General features: G+C 46.1%; 1 protein-coding gene across 1 annotated transcript in view; it reads left to right on the top strand.

Moving 5' to 3' along the window:
- Positions 1-21,221, top strand: part of igsf11 (immunoglobulin superfamily member 11) — a 104,638-nt gene that overhangs the window by 73,239 nt on the left and 10,178 nt on the right. Inside the window, exon 3 of the mRNA XM_056441007.1 lies at positions 10,423-10,586. Within this exon, the coding sequence (XP_056296982.1) occupies positions 10,423-10,586 (164 nt within the window). The remainder of the gene's footprint in view (positions 1-10,422; positions 10,587-21,221) is intronic.

The following is a 21,221-nucleotide window of genomic DNA, read 5'->3' as shown; positions in this document are numbered from 1 at the left end:
GCTCCTCAGTCTCCTTGATTGGTTAATTCCCTTCACCTGCCCTCAGCCGCTCCTCTGTCTCCTTGATTGGTTAATTCCCTTCACCTGCCCTCAGCCACTCCTCTGTCTCCTTGATTGGTTAATTCCCTTCACCTGCCCTCAGCCGCTCCTCAGTCTCCTTGATTGGTTAATTCCCTTCACCTGCCCTCAGCTGCTCCTCTGTCTCCTTGATTGTTTAATTCCCTTCACCTGCCCTCAGCCGCTCCTCAGTCTCCTTGATTGGTTAATTCCCTTCACCTGCCCTCAGCCACTCCTCTGTCTCCTTGATTGGTTAATTCCCTTCACCTGCCCTCAGCCACTTCTCTATCTCCTTGATTGGTTAATTCCCTTCACCTGCCCTCAGCCGCTCCCCTGTCTCCTTGATTGGTTAATTCCCTTCACCTGCCCTCAACCGCTCCTCTGTATCCTTGATTGGTTAATTCCCTTCACCTGCCCTCTGCCGCTCCTCAGTCTCCTTGATTGGTTAATTCCCTTCACCTGCCCTCAGCCACTCCTCTGTCTCCTTGATTGGTTAATTCCCTTCACCTGCCCTCAGCCGCTCCTCTGTCTCCTTGATTGGTTAATTCCCTTCACCTGCCCTCAGCCGCTCCTCTGTCTCCTTGATTGGTTAATTCCCTTCACCTGCCCTCAACCGCTCCTCTGTCTCCTTGATTGGTTAATTCCCTTCACCTGCCCTCAGCCGCTCCTCTGTCTCCTTGATAGGTTAATTCCCTTCACCTGCCCTCAGCCACTTCTCTATCTCCTTGATCGGTTAATTTCCCTCACCTGCCCTCAGCCACTCCTCTGTCTCATGTGTGTGTGCACATACATGGGATTTGACTCGGTTCCACTCCCACTCTCGTCGTACGTACATGGGATTTACAAATAACAGGATAAATGTGAAAAAGACATTGGAGACCATATAGTAACAGCATGTATGTACAATATAAAACAACAACAGTGACAATGAATGTGAATGTTAGTGCAGAGAGAAGTGGTAATAGTGCAAGTATAGACGTGTCTGACTAACTGTTCATCAGAGTGAGGCCAGTGGGAAGAAGACGTTCCTGTGTCTGCTGGTTGATGACGTCCCACCAGCATAACATTATTCTTGTACTGAAGTCGGGTAAGGACTTTGCATGGAAAATATGTATTTTTGTAATCATTACTTCACCTGGGCCTGCTGTGGAGAGAGGAATGTGGTCGTGTCGGGGTGTTTAAATCCGTAATGTGAGTGCATTTGTCTGCCGGGGCTAATGGGCTCCTCACTCATCAGCTGTTCCTCTCTTCCGCCTTCCTTCCCTCGCGCTCGTCTCTCACACGCCTTCTCCTGCGTCACGCACGCACTCTAATTTACACCCCATTTTTCCTCTTTTCACTGCAAACTCTCTCTCTCTTTTGTGGAGGAGGAATAGGAGGCGTGCGTTTGCCAGCCATATGGCGCTGCCACGGGCGTCCGGAGCAGATGTGCTCGGCATTGGGGCTCTGCTCCGTCGAGCACATGCGTAGACACACACACACACACACACACACACACCCCGATGCTTAAGCAGCGCCTGTTTCCGAGGAAGAGGTCACTGACTGACAACCGCATTATCTAACTCCCACAGTGGAGCCACGCTGGCTGTAGGAACGACAAAAAAACGACAGCGAGTCCTCAATGTGACTTTAAATGAACGCCAAAGGAGTGCCTCCATCTAAATGGTTTAGGCCGACTGCGTTTCTGGCTAAATACCTTGAATAATACATACATGTTGCTAAATAATCGGAATATTGAACCATATATATGTAATGAAACACACTTCAATGCCAGACATGTTTTAACTTTTGCACAATTTGATGCAATCCAAGCCCAGTGCTGCACAAAAAAATCCTTACTTTCGTGATACCTCGTGAGGGCCAGCACAATAGTTTGTCATAAATGTTAAGTAGAATAATTACTCAACGTCCTTTTTTGGGGAATTGTTACGTATGAGTGGAAGGAAACTTCAGCGATCAGACTTCGGTGCTCTCGACTTCCTGCTTCCCTTGCCGTCTGGGAAAAAGCCGTCGCCTACAGAGTGCCGAGTCAGCATGTTTTTGTTGTTGTTGCTGAATCGTCGAAGAACCATGGATGTGTGTGTGTGTGTGTGTGTGTGTGTGTGTGTTACAGTGAAGTAAAGTTCTCTCTGAATGAAATGGGATGTCAATTTGACCAGTGTGCAGAATGAGGATATAGACTGGTTCCCAGTATTTGCTGAGCCAGCGTTTGACCGACATCAAACATTCAAGAGCAGTTAGTTAGAAAGCATCAACCATGCCGGTCAACACCTACTGCAGGCAAAGATTATAGGGTTTGTGCAACAACAACAAAAAGAAGGGCAAAAATCCTCACACAGAAGCAGTTACTTGAGTTTTTTTTACAAATGGCTGTTGACGTGTATCTTGTTTTTTGTATTTATATCTGATTATTCAGAGTAGATCAGAGCAGGTTGAGCCCGAAATCAAAGAAAGGAATAAACAACATCACGGGGACGACTGGACATCCTCAACTGATTCATCTGGTGATGCGATAACTTGGATAGAAGAAGGAAGAGCGTTGTGATTCTCAGAAAGGCTGATGAGATAAGTTCTCACATGACTTTCCTCACGTGTGTCTTTGTTTAAATACACTATTCGATGGAGCTGACTGACACAAACCCGGGAAAACACAATTTACACCACCCCCCCTCTCTTCTGTGATCAATAAAAAAAGAGTAAAAGATGAGCGTGATGATCTGTAAATGTTGTCACTAAATGAGACGGGGGGGGGGGGGGGGACAAAACCGATTTTTAAATGAGATCAAAATGAGTTTTCTTCTGGGAATCAATAACTGTTTTTTTTCTTTTCTAAATAACAACATGCACCCCTTGCTGGTCGTGTGTCATGGCGGAGTCAACTGAGAGCATCTGTTCGCAAGGAGAGCGCTAACCTTTTTGACACTGTGTGTGTGTATGTGTGTGTGTGTGTGTGTGCACGCAAGACAGCTGGTAAAGCGCAGTCAATGAGTTGTCGGTCCTTTAAAAATAGCTCAATTTTGACGAGACTGATCGTGCATCTAGTGTGTGTTTTCAGAACATATTTGAATGTCTCTGTTTGTTTCCACTTACAATGAGCGATGGACGAAGGGGTCGACCAACACGAAGAGAGAAGAGAACGGCTCACGAGGGACACACTATCTGGACAAGATAATAAATAAATAAAAGCATTTTGCTATGAGAGATGTTGAACCAGGAAGTATCTGTAACTCCTGTGAGGAAATGGGTCTGGTCCGATCTGCTCCCTGCAGTCCTCTGACTGACTCCATCCCGCTGAGCTCATCACATGAAATGGTTCAGGAGTCGACAGACACACACTAATAAAACACTACACTTGTTTGTTAACAACGGCTCAAGCAAGATATATATATCTCTCTCTCTCTCTCTATATATATATATATATATGTATTTATATATATAGAGATATCTCTCTCTCTTTCTCTCTCTCTATATATATATATATATATACAGGACTGTCTCAGAAAATTAGAATATTGTGATAAAGTTCTTTATTTTCTGTAATGCAATTAAAAAAACAAAAATGTCATGCATTCTGGATTCATTACAAATCAACTGAAATATTGCAAGCCTTTTATTCTTTTAATATTGCTGATTATGGCTTACAGCTTAAGAAAACTCTAAAATCCTATCTCATAAAATTTTAATATTTCCTCAGACCAAGTTAAAAAAAAGATTTATAACAGCTGAGTGTTTGTCAAGGCTCAGGAAACCCTTGCAGGTGTTTCGAGTTAATTAGACAATTCAAGTGATTTGTTTAATACCCTACTAGTATACTTTTTCATGATATTCTAATATTTAGAGATAGGATATTTGAGTTTTCTTAAGCTGTAAGCCATAATCAGCAATAAATCAGAATAAAAGGCTTGCAATATTTCAGTTGATTTGTAATGAATCCAGAATGCATGACATTTTTGTTTTTTTAATTGCATTACAGAAAATAAAGAACTTCATCACAATATTCTAATTTTCTGAGACAGTCCTGTATATATATATATTTATATATATATAGATATCTCTCTCTATATATATATGTATATATATGTATGTATATATATATATATGTATTTATATATATAGAGATATCTATCTCTCTCTATATATATATATATGTATTTATATATAGAGAGATATCTCTCTCTCTTTCTCTCTCTATATATATATATATGTATGTATTTATATATATATATTTATATATATATTTATGTATTTATATATATATAGAGATATCTCTCTCTCTATATATATGTATATATATGTATTTATGTATGTATATATGTATATATATATATATATGTATTTATATATATAGAGATATCTATCTCTCTCTCTATATATATATATATATATACTGTACACATTTCCTTTCATCCAACCAGGCTACAGAAAGGTAAAATAGACAAATCAAAACAAATGTTTAAGCTTTCTTTCTTTTTACTTCATATGTATTATTAAATAAAGACACATCAGATCTTTAGCAGTAAAACAAATGATGCTTAACCATTCAAACTATCAGAAATCAGATGGTACGGCCCAAAGTGCACCTCCGAGCCGCTCTCTCTCTCTCTCCTCTGATAAGACACAATTGGCACCGAGTTGAGCGGGAGTTCATCCTGAAGGTGAGCCACACGGGGGACTCAAACGGCCGATAAATCATTAAGGGCCCTTATTGTTGGAGAACCGCGGCGATCAAATCACCTGCGAGGAGCGCCGCGGCTCCCGAGAGGCCCGGGCCGGGCGTCGGCGGGCTCGAAAATCCCCAAGTCTTCATTGGGAAAGCTACTCCAGTGAAGGAGAGGAAGAAGAGCAACACAGAGGGGCAGATTAAGCCAGGCAGAATGAGTGGGGAATAAAAAAAAAAAGAAAATAACAAAGAATATAAGAGCTAAATCTCTGCTTCCAGGCCAATTACTGACTAAGGACCAGCAGACGAGGTCACCTTAGGCTAAATGCTGGTTCCAGGAATAGCCCTCTAGTCTTATAGGAGCTCAGACTGTATTTACGGTGTAGACAGAGGAGTAGACGGGCCTCACCTGGTGGCGTGGAGACGGCAGGTTCAGGGTCCGGTGGTTTCACTGAAACCTTCTTACTTTGGTACTTGTGTTCTATGTTTATGGGACATTTCCATTTCTAAAGCAGTGGTTGAATGGTTTGATCTCAATCAGACTTTACCTGTACATAGCAGACCGGAGACACGCTCAGCCGCTCCATTCGGACATCTGGCAGAACCGGGCTGTCGTCACCCGCTGATAAAAAGGGACTTGAGGATGGCGGCTGCCAGAATGAACACGGCACCCCTTGCCAATCATGCCAACTTACTGGCAGGTATACGCTTGCCAGGATGTTAGATTGTACGTGCGGACACGATGACAGGTTTGCCAAATATGCAAGTCTGACAGGGAATGGAGTTCCTACACACGCACACACACACACACACACACACACACACACACACACACACAGGGACGATGTGTGTACATCCCAAGTCTCTAAATTGCAGCCACGTTTCCCCTCGCTCGCGTGTTTTCCTTGCGTCTTAGTCCCTCCCACCAAGGAAACCAATGCGATGAGATAAAGAAACGAGGAAATATAATTCCAGAGAACCACTTTGAGTACAGGGGGGTAGACTGATCCTGTAGATAGCAGAGAAACACACACACACACACACACACACCGATACAGTAGTCAGCTGCAGCATGTGAGGCCGTCCATGTCCCGAGTGCTTAAGTGAGGACCTTCTGCTCCTCATGTGATGCTCGCTTGTCTGTGAGCAGCATTTGATCCACAACTCAAAACACCACGAATGTTTTTTGAGTCACAATTTCTTGGAAACATCTCGTCTCGCTTCCAAAATAACAGTGAGCTCGAGTGCCTTTTCGAACGCAAATGTGACAGACGTGTTGTTAGCGTGTGGCCTACGAGGCCTGCTGTTTATAGCAGCGATGCATTAGGAGCGCAGTAAGCCGGGCGAGTAAGACTCGGTACAGTATTAAGCTGTGGAGTAGCCAGCGGGCCCTGTTAGGCAGTTGGCTGTTGTGGCTAATAGGCCACCTAGAAAGGGGCGGGGTTAGTGGATGAGTACGAGGGTTTTAAGGCTCTTTCATCGGGTGAGGGTTTGCAAGCCGGACGGAGGTGAGGAATTGAGAGGAGAGGAAAAGGAATTGAAGGAAAGGAATTGAAGGAAAGGACAGAATTATATGGGAAAAGTCATGTGAACAAAACCTCCGACAGATGTTAAGCTGACATCAGCTGAGTTCCCCGTGACCCACGCAAATCCACATTTTTGGGGTTTTTATTTTGTCAGTGGATATGACCGTGCACAACCCTTGAACTGGCAGAAGGCGGAAAGGTCTTTTCAGCTTTAGGTCATGCAGTTTTTTGTAGTTGCACGCACAGTTTGTCTGCACACAGTAGACAGGACCAGCATTTGCTTCGTTGTAAAAAATGAATGAGGACCTCATGGACGACGGTTAGAGAGTAAGGCCTGTCCTGAAGGCGTACATTTACTGCCGGGTAACATCCTTTTAAGGTCTTATCTAAATCAAATGTTACTCATTGAGTTATGACTGTTGAATGCAGTTTGAGTGGTTCTTGAAAAGATTATAGATGTAGAATCCAGAACGTGGCCAGGAGACGGGCGGCGCAAGCTCAAAGGAAGTGATTGACCTTCTGGGAGGTACACTTCCTCTTTCTTCGTCCCGCTCACATGTCTGCCTGTTAGCCTAGCTTAGCACAAAGCATTTATAAATAGGGTGAACCAGCTGCCCAAAGTGAACACGGTGCACCCGCCCACACCGCTGAAGCTCACACATGAACACGTTGTCTCGTCTATTTCATTTGCACAACAACTGAAGTGTGAAGAGTGTGTGACTCCCACTGTTGAGACTCCGCCCACTGTTGAGACTCCGCCCACTCCTCCTCCCCACCGCCATCTGCCTGATGGATCGTGGAGGTCTCCATCGTGGAATACGCCTACTATGAACTATTCATACACTCTGTCACATTCATTGAATGTATTTTAACTCTAAATCTGTCCTTCTGTACACATTACATCTATTGTTCTGTCCATCCTGGAGAGGGATCCTCCTCTGTTGCTCTCCTGAAGGTTTCTTCCCTTTTTCCCCCCTGAAGGGTTATTTGGGAGTTTTTCCTGGTCCGATGTGAGGTTTTGGGGCAGGGATGTCTATGTGTACAGATTGTAAAGCACTCCGAGACAAATTTGTAATTTGTGAAATTGGGCTGTACAAATAAACTGAATTGAAAATGTGATCAGAGCGGCCGACTGTCACGCCTGAAGCGGGAGAGGTTGTGTTCCTCCTCTTCCTCGCCTCCTCTCGCTTCTTATATATATATATATATATATATGAATGAGAGAGAGAGAGAGAGAGCGAGAGAGCGAGAGAGCGAGAGAGAGAGAGAGAGAGAGATCCTCGTGTCCTCCTCTAGCTCACTCCTCTTTTCTCTATTTTTTTGCCATTTTCAAATCCAATTTAATCTGTTCTTTATGTTTTTGTCGATATCTTTGCAAATAACAGTGGAGTGGAGATTTTTTAAAAATCTATATTTAGGAAGCAGCTGTAGTCGACATATATTTGTAGATTTAAATCATTTAATTCTCGTCCGTGGGCCAATACATGTGACGACATTGAGTCAAATCATCGTAAAGGATAACACTGCTTTAGAAATAACGGACGGTCTTCGATAGGGCCCGAGAGGAGGCAAGGCGGCTGCACTGGTCTGACTGGTTGCTGTCAGTCAGCTGTTCTGGGTCCCGCTGAGCACTGGGAGGAAGAGAAAAAAAGAGCAGCAGGGATCAATGTTTTTCGACAGAAACATCTCTTGGATGGTAAACCCAATGAGAATAGACAGTTTATCGACATCACTGAGCTCAGCCTGGAGACGACTGCACTCAGAAGTGTTTAGAAATACAAGAAAAGAGGGGAACAGCATCAAGAACCAGCGCCTGTCTCAATCCATGGCCCTGGTCTTTGAGTGTTTCCTAAAATGACGATACTTTGCATCTGACTTGAATTGCTCTTTTATTTTTAGTACCACAATAGCACCAAACGCATCATACTGAATACATTTTCTTTTTCATCTGGGGCGGCCATATTTGAGAAAGAGCTGCTCACCATTTGAAACCCTTTAAAGAGCAGTCGTCTAGCGGACACGCTTCAAGAGCACAGCTTTATAAAGCGTTATCGCATGTTCATGCAATAAAGAGGCGACGACGAGAAACCGTGCAGTTAGGTTGGCGAGGATCCGTCCCGCCGTCTCCGTCTCTGTCCCTCCGACGTGTCCCTGGAGGTCAACCCGATGACCTCCACTGATGAGTTTGAATACGTGTGCACGGCAGTGGTTGGGATGTCACTTGTCTGTGTGTGTGTGTGTACAGTATCTTTGTGGGCTTTTTTTTGTGTGTGTGTGTGTGTGTTGTGTGCTTGTGGGAGCTTACAGGCTCTGTGCACAGAGGTTCCCTAATCCAGTGTTTTGAAATGAGCCCTCCAGCTGTTGTGGGCTTGAGAGCGACTGCTGCCTTGGAGGAGGCTTAGGGACGATAAGAAGCTCTCTATCTTCATTCCTCTCGGGCCTCCCCTTCCTTCCTTTCTTTCTCTTCTTCAACAGTCCTCTGTCTTTCTCCCCTCCCGAAATCCAGCACACTTAATATCTCTGAGGGGACATGAGAATAAACATTTGCACTGATCTCCTGCTGCCAACGCCATCTCATATTCCGCTCTAGGGTCGTGACCTAGGGTCGTGGCCTAGGGTCGTGACCTTTTGCGTGAGCATCCCCCGTCTTTGCCGTTAATACTCCAATAAGTCCAGAGGTTTGACTGGGTGCACAAAGTGAACATTGTGTACACAGAGAATGAAAGAAGATCGGATTAGAGCTTTTTACATGATATTCACACTGTGGTCTGAGATTGTGGATGTCTTGAGGACTAAAGGGAGGTAATTGTTGAGGTCATTAGGGACTTCGTAGCAAATGCCGTATATTTATTGAATTGGAAATACTGGATGTATGGATGGTTGTGAGATTTCTATTCTGAGGCGATCATTGCGTGCACTCGACATCTGGCTTGACTCCCACGGACCACACGCATGACTTTTTTTTCTCGACTATTGGCTTACAGCGAGATCATCATCTGACATTATCGCTAACAAGGAGGATTCACAGGACATGATCAATTATCTGTAATCGTATCAGTGCCATGATCTCCCCTCACCATGTTTAGATAAGAGTACTTCCCATGGGGCTCTTTGGACATGGATACATGCGTGCGTGGGAGATGTAACTTAATCTAGGCTGTAATGTCTTTAGCCGGTCTCGAAACAGGACGCCGTATGGACATGTGTGTCTCTGTGGGTGTGTTCTGGCCGAAAGCTGAATCCAGTCGACGAACGCCACTTCTCAGTGTATCATCGTTGTTTGTATGTGCTCAAGAGGCAGCCAACGGTATCAACAAAATCCATCACCTCCCCCACCTGTCATGTTGGTTCAGTGTGTATCGATACAGGCCGTTTCCCCACAGAGGCAGGAGAGGAGTAAAGCGTTTTAGGGAATGAATAACTCAAGAGACGGCCTATCGTGTTCCCCCATTAAACTATTGCATATGTCATGTGCTCCTTCCCAGCGTGGTCTAGATGTGTGTTTAGCTGAGGAGCTTGGTTCAGAAATCATGTTTGTTTTGCTGCAGAGATAAAAAAAATAAAAAGGTCGCGGAGAAGGGAAATTCAACTTTTCTTTCTTGTAGAAATATTGAAAATTCACATGTACACGGCAGAGGTTTCGCTTCTTATTTACTTAACCCTGCTGTTACCTTTAGGGTCAATTTGACCCCACTCAATGTTTAATGTCGGTGTTCTTTGGGGTCAATTTGACCCCAGGCTGTTTTTCACTGTGTCAAACACATAAGAAATATCAACTTTTTTATTTATTTAAAGGGCTATTTAGGTAGTCAACAAACAAACACAAAGTACCTCACACTTAAACTTGGGAAACAATATTAATTCTAATAATTTTCTGGAGGTTTTAATTGCTGGGGTCAAATTGACCCCGAGGGTAAAATATGTTAGTAAATGTGAAGGTAACAGGAGGGTTAAAGATGTCCCCTCCTTCACGTGGAAGTCCAATGGGAAATGCAGTAAGACAATAGTGCACATATTTTCTTAACGATTGTCCAATCTGCATCCGTTTGGAACGGTCATGTCTCCATCTAGATATCCGATCTGCTCCGCCTGTCCTCTTGTCGCACTTCCTCGGTTCACAGTCCGCGCTCACCTCGTCGTGTGTCGAGTCGCTGATCACCTCCTCTTCCCGTCCCGCAGTGTGCGTGCGGGCGCTGGACGTGACCGTGTCCCAGAGCAGCGTCCAGGCGGCCCGCGGCCAGGCGGCCGTGCTGCCCTGCTCCTTCACCACCAGCGCCGCCCTCAACAACCTCAACATCATCTGGATGGTGATCCCGCTCTCCAACGCCAACAAGCCGGAGCAGGTACAGAGCACACGGCTGACGTAGAGCCACTCGATCGCGGGATGTTGAGGTCCTAAGTGACGCGCAGAGCGCCGGTGCACTGTTGGCCGAGATGTACGCTGTGCTACTGAGATGCATGTAACTCATTCTCCAATGAATCGTCCCACGTGGACGCCCCCGCGCCGCTTTCCCGACGCCGACCGTCCAGTCGAAGCAGGTACGCGTGACCCGATCTGCGCCGAGGTGTGTTCAGGTGCAGCGCAAAAGAGAACTGGGGAAAAAAACTGGGAAATAAGAGATATTTGCACAATGCACAGGGAGAGAGAGGACGTGTTGTTAAAGTGAACCCAAGCTAACGCCATGTATGTGACAGAAAGCTCTCTTCCCGGTGCACCTGAACGCACCTTTTAGGAGCATATTAGATGACTTTAGTAGTAATGTAGATGTCGTAGTCGTGAGTTTACGGTGTGTCCGTAGATTAGACGACTCTCGCTGTCAAAGTGTAGACCTGCAGGACAGCCATGCCACGTAGCGCCTTCTCTAGAGAAACTACGCATCAGTTGCACGGCGACGAGCATCCTGAAGCTAATGGACTGATTTGTTTTGTTGATTTATTGTTGAGAATTTTTATCCCACTGTTGCTTCCTGGCTTGCTACTCTTTTACTTCTTCTTTCTTTCTCACCTTGCCTTCCTTCCTTTCTCCCTCTCTCTTGCTCTTTCTCTCTTCCCCCCTCTTGCGGGACTTCTCTGATTCCATTCGAGTTGGTTAACATGCAGCCGCGGGCCGTACGAGCTCACCTGCCTCCCTTCACTTTGAAACCCCGGCGCCGGTCGGCCGTCCAAATAATACAATCATCTTCTGCACTAATTACCTCACACCCACGACAGGCTCTGTATTGCAGCTGCTCTCTCCACACACGCACACACACACACACACACACACACACACACGCACACACACAGACACACACACACTGGCAGACTGCTGGTTGCGGTTACATATATGCATTGCCTTCGCACATACACTACACATTAACTTAGACCTCACAAAAGAAGTGTTAAAAACTGCCGCGCACGTTTCCACGCGTCCGTAAGCGTCGACGGGGACGTGACGCACACGGTGAGCGCACACCTTGTTGCAAATTGCACACACGCATCTACGCATACAGGGACACACACACACACACACACACACACACACACACACACACGTTCCATGCAGTCACACGCAGGAGCAGCTCGTCAAGCCGGTTGCGTTCGTGTGAATTCGGGAAGCGGCCGAACAAAGCGATGGAACAAAGGGCTGCGCTGGGGCGACGGGGTGAAACTCCAAGGTCATTTCAGAGGAAGAGAATGTCACGAGTGATCAGGGTTGACGCTAAAAGCCGCTAAGAGTTACCGGACGGGACTCTGCGCCACTTTGGCGAGTGCGCTCAGACCACCCGGATCTTCGCTGCCGTAAATCTGAGCACGATCACGTTCCCTCAGCGGCGTTGTGGACGGACGTGTTCCCACGAAGTCGAGTAGGACCCGAGATCCAGGTGGACGCGTGTCTTCAACGCATCCATGTGAATATCCACGGGATTCGCAATAGAGGAGTACACACACAACACACATTGTTATTGGGGTAAAGTTACACATTTTACTTTCCATACTCATTTAAAGAGCCACCAGGGTGGTGGTTATGTTGAAAGAAGCCTCCACGTGACACGCTCACATGCTGATTCAAATGTATTGGTCGAGTATTTCGGTGATATGACGTGTGTCAAAACCGCTTTGGGGATCCATCTGAATGGGCCGACACACATCAGCCAACCCACCTTCACAAAATATACAATTATTTATTTCAATGTTGAGATTAGAATGTAATTTTAACGACTTCAACGAAAATAAACAGTCAGATCGAGGGAGAAGGAGCGGGCATGAAACTGAAAGTCTACTTTTATCTTGAAATAAATCCAAAGTTGTGAGTGTGTTTCTGCGCGTGTGGAGTCTCTTCTCCGTGTTGAGGTCGCCGTCCCTGTTTGTTTACCCTGAGCATCTGACGAGCTGAGCTCCAGATTACAGCATGTAGGCATGTAGCTAAGAGGAGTGTGTGTGTGTTTGTGTGTGTAATGTTCATGCGTGGTTTCCCGCGATGTAATGTCTATCATGCTGTTTTATGTGATCAAATTTCCTGACCTCGTCTTTCTGGGCTGCTAGGTGTGAGATAATCCAGATAAACACACACACACACACACACACACACACACACACGGACAATGGATTTATGTTTACATTGTTTCTGAGCTGTTGTTTATCCTCCCTAAACTGTTTGTTATTTATTCTCTAATAAAAGCTTGAGGTTCACGCCACCTGTGGGACTAATTCTAAAAAAAAAAGATTTTTCAGAACATTAATATCGATCAGGAGACATTTCTTCAACGTGGCGAGTCTGTCAGTCTTATATTGTCCGAGCCTGAAGAAATCCATTTGTCGTACACATTTACTCTCTGCTTGTCGACTTGAAAAGGGGGACGTTGTTCCAGAACTCCATTACTGAAGAAAAGTTTTCGCAGCGTCATCGAAAATCATTTAGGAATGATCCAGTCTGGGGGGGGGGGGGGGATTAAAGGGTGTTTTCATCAATTGCTGGAAAGATAGCTGTGTTTTTTAAAATTTTGTGACTCACAGGGGGAAAGAGATCGTGCATGTTTTGGTGAAATGAGGTCATGGAGAATATGTGGTGAAGAAATGAGAAATGATGATAATCTGTAATTGAGAACATCTGTCACGGTGTTTTAGAAGGAACTAAGATCCGCCCGAGGAGAGGCCAAACAGACGCTGCCTTCACGTACCCTCCAACACGACCACGTGACCTTTGCCCCCCCCCCCCTTCCCTCCCGGCCGGAGACATTTTTGTCATCAAACAAACCGAACGTTTCAGACGAGGCCGACAACGGCGCGCTGTTTGTCCGAGGCTGTGACTCCTCCCCGCGGAAAGGCCGAGGGGAGGTCGCGTAACGACGCAAACACTTAGCTCCAACACACTGTCTCATGAGCTCTAACGGGATATTTTTATTGATTTGCGCAGAGGAATTTTTTTTTCTTCTTCTTCCTATGCAGACATCAGTATGCAGAGTAAGCAGCAGTACAGTCATGTCCACCAGGAGGGTTTTTAAGTGTCTTTCCTGCAGATATGAGAAATTCATTGAAGGACACAGATCACTAACCCACCATGATGCCAAATCCACATCACTCACATCCCTCATTACACCTCAAGCGCCAAGATAGCTTAAAGAAAGCCACTGCATGCTAATGCCAATGGGAAAATTCACTGCATGTTTTTTTTTGTAAAGCTCTGATATCCTTTGCGTGTTTGTTTTTCTTTTAGGTGATACTCAATGTAGTGGAATTAGGCAATGTTTCTGGACAGCCGACACCCCCTAACCTCGATCCTCAATGGTCATATTCATTGGTCATTACTGCAGTACCAATAGATTAATTTAAATCATATTGTTAGACTTTACCCCCATTGGTGTATTCACAATTTCTGCCAACTGCTTTAACACTCTCTTCATTTTTACACATTTGTTTTCCAACCTATAGCTCATTTACCTCTACAAATAAAAATGTTTGTATCCAACACTGCCAAGCAATGATAAGTTAAACTTCTAAATTGAGCATAAACCTTCAAAACAAACGCTACCCTTGTTGCCGTGTCCTTGAATGCACCTAAGAAAACATAACGAACCAATCAATCTTAATTTAACCTTGTGGTGGCAATTTCTGTGAAATAAAGTGTGTAATGAGCAGCGTGGGCTCGTGGCATGGGGTCTGGTACATGAGAACACTTTGTATGCTTTGGAGAATATTGATTACAAAGTATATACGCAGTTTATGGATTAAATCTAGTGCTGTGAAAAATAACGCGTTAACTCAATTACAGGTTTAACTATTTTTTTTTTTTTAACGCATTTAGCGCATGCGCAGAATGAGCTTCCAATCCGTCTGTTGTTGGTCGTCGGGACGAAAAAAAAGTCACTTGCAAAATGAGCTTCCAATACACCTTCAATCTGAACTCTGTCCGCTCTCATGCAGACGGTCTGTTCATCGGTAATGATCCTTCCCCAGGTTCACCTCCGGAAACCTTGTTACGACTTTTACTTCCTGTAGATCAGGGTCTCAACACGTCGATCGCGACCTGCCAGTCGATCGCGGCGTAGTGTCGGTAGATCGCATGACATTAAAAAGATTGGCCCGCCCTCCTGACATGTTCTCTATAGCACGTCTTTGTTCTTTTATTAAACTAAACGTCTGTTGTTGATCGTATCTCCACAGCAGCATGTCATTTCTGTCTCTTCGCGTTGCGTTAACACTTATCGATCTCCGTCTCGCGCCACAGAGCTCCGTGCGCGCATCGGGACCGAGCAAAAAAAATGTCACTTGTCAATCTGTCCACCTTTAGATTGTATCATGGTGGAGTTAATGGTTGACAAACAAGAGAAAAATGCTCTGTTTAACCCTCCTGTTACCTTTACATTTACGAACATATTTTACCCTCGGGGTCAATTTGACCCCAGCAATTAAAACCTCCAGAAAATTATTAGAATTAATATTGCTTCCCAAGTTTAAGTGTGAGGTACTTTATGTTTGTTTGTTGACTACCTAAATAGCCCTTTAAATAAATAAAAAAGTTGATATTTCTGATATGTTTGACACAGTGAAAAACAGCCTGGGGTCACATTGACCCCAAAGAACACAGACATTAAACATTGAATGGGGTCAAATTGACCCGAAAGGTAACAGGAGGGTTAAACATTCTGTTTAGGATTGATTGATTGATTTGATTTATTTGTCGTTTGCCAGAGTACAGGTACAAAAGCATCGAAATTGCAAGAAAGGGTGGATGAAAGATTACAGTATAACATGAGGGAAGAAGGCGAGAAAAAAACACCAACCCCCCGACTATGCCCCGAGAGGGGTACAGTGTGGGAGCAGGAAAAAAACACCTTAGCACATAAGCACATACATTTTAGACATGACTTGCAACGAGTAGGAAGGGGGGAGCGGAGGTAATCCAACAACTGGGTGATCTAAGACAATCCATTGGGGGCAGAAGGTAACCAGCACCGACAAGCAGCCAGCCGGTCCAGCAGCCTTTCACGGCGCCAGCCACAGCCCCATCCGGTCACACTGGGGGTAAGAAGCAGGCGAAGGCGTGGGATGGGGGGAGGGGGGTAGTGAATGCATATCAGTATGTTGAAAGTTCGTGCGTGCGTGGCCTGGTATGTCGTCCTCCCCCAGGCCACAACAGACAGAGTTCACAGTCCGCAAGATGGTCGTTGCCATGGAGATAGCCTTGAAAGGTCCTGGGAGAAAACAACCACAGGTGTCTGTGGATAGGGGAAGGAATGAGAGAGGTTCTCACTTCAGCGATCTTCAGGAGTTGTTGTTCCAGTAACGGGCTTGGCCATGGCCCGTTCTGGTTGTGGGAGCCCAAAGCAGATAAGATTGGGATTGTTTGGTCTTCCAGCAGCTACATCCAATTTGCGCACCTATTATTCCACCACTTTCCTCCCATTTTTCAGATCGATCCAATTTCGTCGGGCAGCCTTAGGGGGCTTTTAACGGCTGTCACCGTTTCCTTAATTTTCCGATAAACCAGGGCAACGCCAAATCCAAACAGCAGAAATCCTGTAATCATAGTTCCGAATAGGTAGATGTCATCTACGTCCTCCACGGAAAGGGCTGCTAGGCACACGACACGTCCATCGTGTAACCAGCTGCAACGTCCCGGCAGGACGGGCAGGTTCCCCCGAACCCAAGCTTCTCGTCGAGAAGGCGGTGTCAGTGCGTTGAGAGACCAGTTGATCAGATGATCAGTTGATCGGTCCATGGTTTTTAGTTCGAAGAGCGATGAGGAGAGAGTCTCTCAAGTATAAAACAAGACAAGACATGACGATAGGAGCCAAGCAGGGAAGGGAAGGTCATGGGGAGGAGAGGGAGAGAAAATGCGACCGCCTTCGAAGAGAGCCAAAGATGAAGATGTATTAATGTTCCATATGGAAGAAAACTGCTAAATAACTGCTGAGTTGCAGCACCATTGTATAGAAGAATGTATAAATGTATATATCCGTCTTTTGTCATAAATCTCTATGTTCTCACAAAATATACCGAGAATATCGGTAATATGTGATTAATCATGATTAATCCACAAAAACCTGTGATTAATCCGATTAAAATTTTTAATCGTTTCACAGCCCTAATTAAATCATATAAAAACGTGCAGTGTAATGAAATAGTGACATTTATCTGGTCCCATATTGTTCAAAACATGTCTCAGAGGAGAGAACGGGAGCATATGACATCATATCCACGGGGCCAATAGGGTCCTGAGAGTCAGTCGGCTGTGAGGTTGACATGTGCCACATCATTTAGGAAGCACCACTGTCTGCATCCACCTGTGGAGCAAGATAAAGAGACGTATGGTCAGAATGTGAGTCCATGCTTGCAATGTGTGTGTGTGTGTGTGTTGGGTTTTAGGAGGGAAAAAGGATGTAGCAGAGGTTCTCCGCTGGACGTCCAGCAGCAAGAGGTCTCAGGGCCGTCTGCCATCTGAGTGGCGGCCATGACCTCCTTTCTCCCTGCGCTCAGCCACAAAGCCAACCAGGCCACGCGAGAGGACGAGGAGATCCACACACAGCCGGGGATGGACGCGCGCGGCGGGAAGAGATATCGATTCAAGAAAGTAGCTGCAATGTGACACGTTTAAAGCACAGCGCACAACTTTAAATGTCCAATAAATCCCTTTTTCAGACGGTATTGCTTCATTTCAGTTTTTGGGGGGGAAAACTAAAAACCTCCAGGAGCTCTTAAAATAATGAGAAACAAAAAAAGCGGAGGCAGGTGTGAGATGCATTACGGTTTACGGCGCGTTTTAATCCTGCACACAAACACAAACACAAACACACTCGGGATGTGCGGCGTGTCGTGAGGCCGATTGATCGGATCATTTTCACTGAGCGTGCAGATTATGTCGTTGGGTCGCCAGGAGCGTCGAGCCGGGGCACAGCCGTCTGTTAGAGATGGAAACGGAGACGTAGGCACAGACAGACAGACAGACACATGACAGACAGACAGACACATGACAGACAGACAGACAGACACATGACAGACAGACAGACAGACACATGACAGACAGACAGACAGACAGACACATGACAGACAGACAGACAGACAGACAGACAGACACATGACAGACAGACAGACACATGACAGACAGACACATGACAGACAGACAGACAGACAGACACATGACAGACAGACAGACAGACACATGACAGACAGACAGACAGACAGACACAGACAGACACATGACAGACAGACAGACAGACAGACACACGACAGACAGACAGATGACAGACAGCGACAGACGGGCAGACACGACAGACAGACGAACAGACACGCGACAGACAGACAGACACGCAGACACGCGACAGACAGACAGACAGACAGACACGCGACAGACAGACGACAGACACGCGGCAGACGAACAGACAGACACAAGACAGACAGACAGACAGACAGACACGCGAGACAGACAGACAGACAGACACGCGGCAGACAGACAGACAGACAGACGCGGCAGACAGACGACAGACACGCGGCAGACAGACAGACAGACAGACAGACACGGCAGACAGAGACGCGGCAGACAGACAGACACGGGCAGACACAGACGGCAGACAGACAGACAGACACGCGGACAGACACGCGGCAGACAGAACGGGCAGACACGCGGCAGACAGACGACGCGGCAGACAGACGACAGACACGCGGCAGACAGACAGACACGCGGCAGACAGACAGACACGCGGCAGACGGACAGACAGACAGACAGGTAGACACGCGGCAGACGGGCAGACACGCGGCAGACAGACAGACAGACACGCGAGACAGACAGACAGACACGACAGACAGACACGCGGCAGACAGACAGACAGACAGACACGCGGCAGACAGACAGACGACAGACACGCGGCAGACAGACGACAGACAGACAGACAGACAGACAGCAGACGACAGACAGACAGACACGCGGCAGACAGACGAAGACAGACACGCGGCAGACAGACAGACAGACAGACACGCGGCAGACAGACGAACGAGACAGACAGACACGCGACCAGACGAGACAGACAGACACGCGCAGACAGACAGACAGACACGCGGCAGACAGACACGCGGCAGACAGACGAATGACAGACACATGACAGACAGACAGACAGACACGCGGCAGACAGACAGACAGACACGCGGCAGACAGACACGCAGACGACAGACAGACAGACAGACAGACGACAGACAGACACGCGACAGACGAACAGACACGCGGCAGACAGACAGACGACAGACACGCGACAGACAGACGGCGGCAGACAGACAGACAGACACGCGACAGACAGATGACAGACAGACCAGACAGAACAGACAGACACATGACAGACAGACAAATAGACAGACACATGACAGACAGACAGATAGACAGACACATGACAGACAGACACATGACAGACAGACAGATAGACAGACAGACACATGACAGACAGACAGACAGACAGACGCGGCAGACAGACAGACAGACACGGCAGACAGACAGATAGACAGACACATGACAGACAGACAAATAGACAGACAGATGACAGACGACAGACGACAGACAGACAGACACAGACAGACAGACACAGACAGACAGACAGACACATGACAGACAGACAGACAGACAGACAGACACATGACAGACAGACAGACACATGATAGACAGACAGACACATGACAGACAGACAGACAGACAGACACATGACAAAAGGTTTGACTGTAAAAAAAAGAAAGTTAATTTAAAAAATATAAGTGAAACCACACAGTTATTACACCGAAAAATAGTCTGAGGCAGTGTAATCGCACACAAACTCAAAACACTCCCCATACACTGCCACACACACACACACACACACACACACACACACACACACACACACACACACACACAGTTGCAGGCTCCCATCACAGCTGAGGAGCTGCCTATTCATCTGCACATAAGAGGACAAAGCGAGCGTACTGCACTCAGGAAATTGCAGCCGCGCAATTTACAACCGTTAGGCAGCGGTAGAGGACACAGTCACATGCACACCCCTGCACTTTCATCACAACTATCACACGCACACACACACACACACACACACACACACTGGTGCCAGTTGTTTCCCGGACTGGGCCTTTGAACAGTTCAATGAGGGCTCTTTTCACCACACTGAATAGCCCCTCTGATTCCCCACCATGCTTTGGTGTGTATGTGCGTGTGCGTGCGCCTTGTGTGTGTGTGTGTGTGAGCCTGGTGCTCCTGTGTGTGTGAGCGTCAGATTTTAGTGCGCACGTGCCAAGTGTCCTCTTCATCTTTTGTGCCGGCCCAGCTGAGGGGTGAGAGCTGCTCTGCATCTGGGCCTCACACGACCAGCTCCTCCGCCTCCGAGCCGGAGGCCTCGGGGAAGTTTTGGGAACAAATCGATCCGTCCGTCGCGCTTTAATTTCGACTCGAGGCGTGAATTCACTCTCACAAGTGTGTTCTCGTTGGGATTGTTCTCAAAAGATCATGTAGGTCTAGATCTTGGTTTGATTTCTCGCTGGATGGGCTTCCTTGTGCTGAAATGGTCCTGCCTCGCCACTGTTTGATTTATCAGATTGCAGTTTCTATGTTTCTAAGTTAAAAAGGCTTTAAATTATGCAGTTCCATTTCGTGGATGCTTTTATCTGAAGATACCATGAAAGCACACTTTTAGTACGCACCCCGGACTCTACCCAGTGAGCTAGAAACAACCACTTACAAATAAAATATATGTTTCTCTTTCTGTTGGTTTGTTCCTCGGGACATGAACGTCTGCTCACGGTTCACTCTCCGGCTGCCTTTGAGCCTCTTCCTGGAACTCGGTCTCCCTCTAGTGAGAGATCTCTGCGACTGGAGTCCATGTCTAGCACACACACACACACACACACACACACACGAGTTTGCTGATTTTTTTTTTTCCCTAAACATGTCAGAGCTTAGCTTTCTTTGTCTTATATTTAGGTAAATATAATATATTTAATATATGTGTGTGTGTGTGTGTGAGGGTTTATTGTTTCACCAGTTCTAGGAATCACATTCATAAAGTATTCATCCCCGCAGACTGAAATAAGTTAAATAATCACGATAATAAAACATTTGTGGAGCAAATTTGTATTAATTGCTCATTTTTAGTTAATTACCTTCGCATTGAAAATGCGGAAGTTTATGTTTTGATCGCCGTCATTTATTTATTTATTTGTATGCGTGTTATTCGCATAACTCAAAAAGTATTAAACCGAATCGCATGACATTTGGTGGGATGATTGGTTATTATCCGGGGACCAGTTGATTAGATTTTGGGATCGATCGGGTCAAAGGTCAAGGTTATGAAAAGGTCAACATCTTCTTTTTACCATAGCGCGGTCAATTTTTATCCAATTGGCATGCAACTAATGCCAAAATGTTCATAATTCAATGCCCAATCTTGTGATATGCGAAGGTATGCGCTCTACCGAGTGCCCGTTCTAGTTATTTCTGTTTCTCTGACCTCTTTGCCACCAATGCCTCTTCC

Source organism: Pseudoliparis swirei, chromosome 20 (assembly GCF_029220125.1).
Source record: "Pseudoliparis swirei isolate HS2019 ecotype Mariana Trench chromosome 20, NWPU_hadal_v1, whole genome shotgun sequence".
In the NCBI taxonomy this organism is placed as follows: Eukaryota; Metazoa; Chordata; class Actinopteri; order Perciformes; family Liparidae; genus Pseudoliparis; species Pseudoliparis swirei.
Note: the sequence above shows the minus strand (reverse complement) of the source record. Positions and strands in the feature narration are given on the sequence as shown.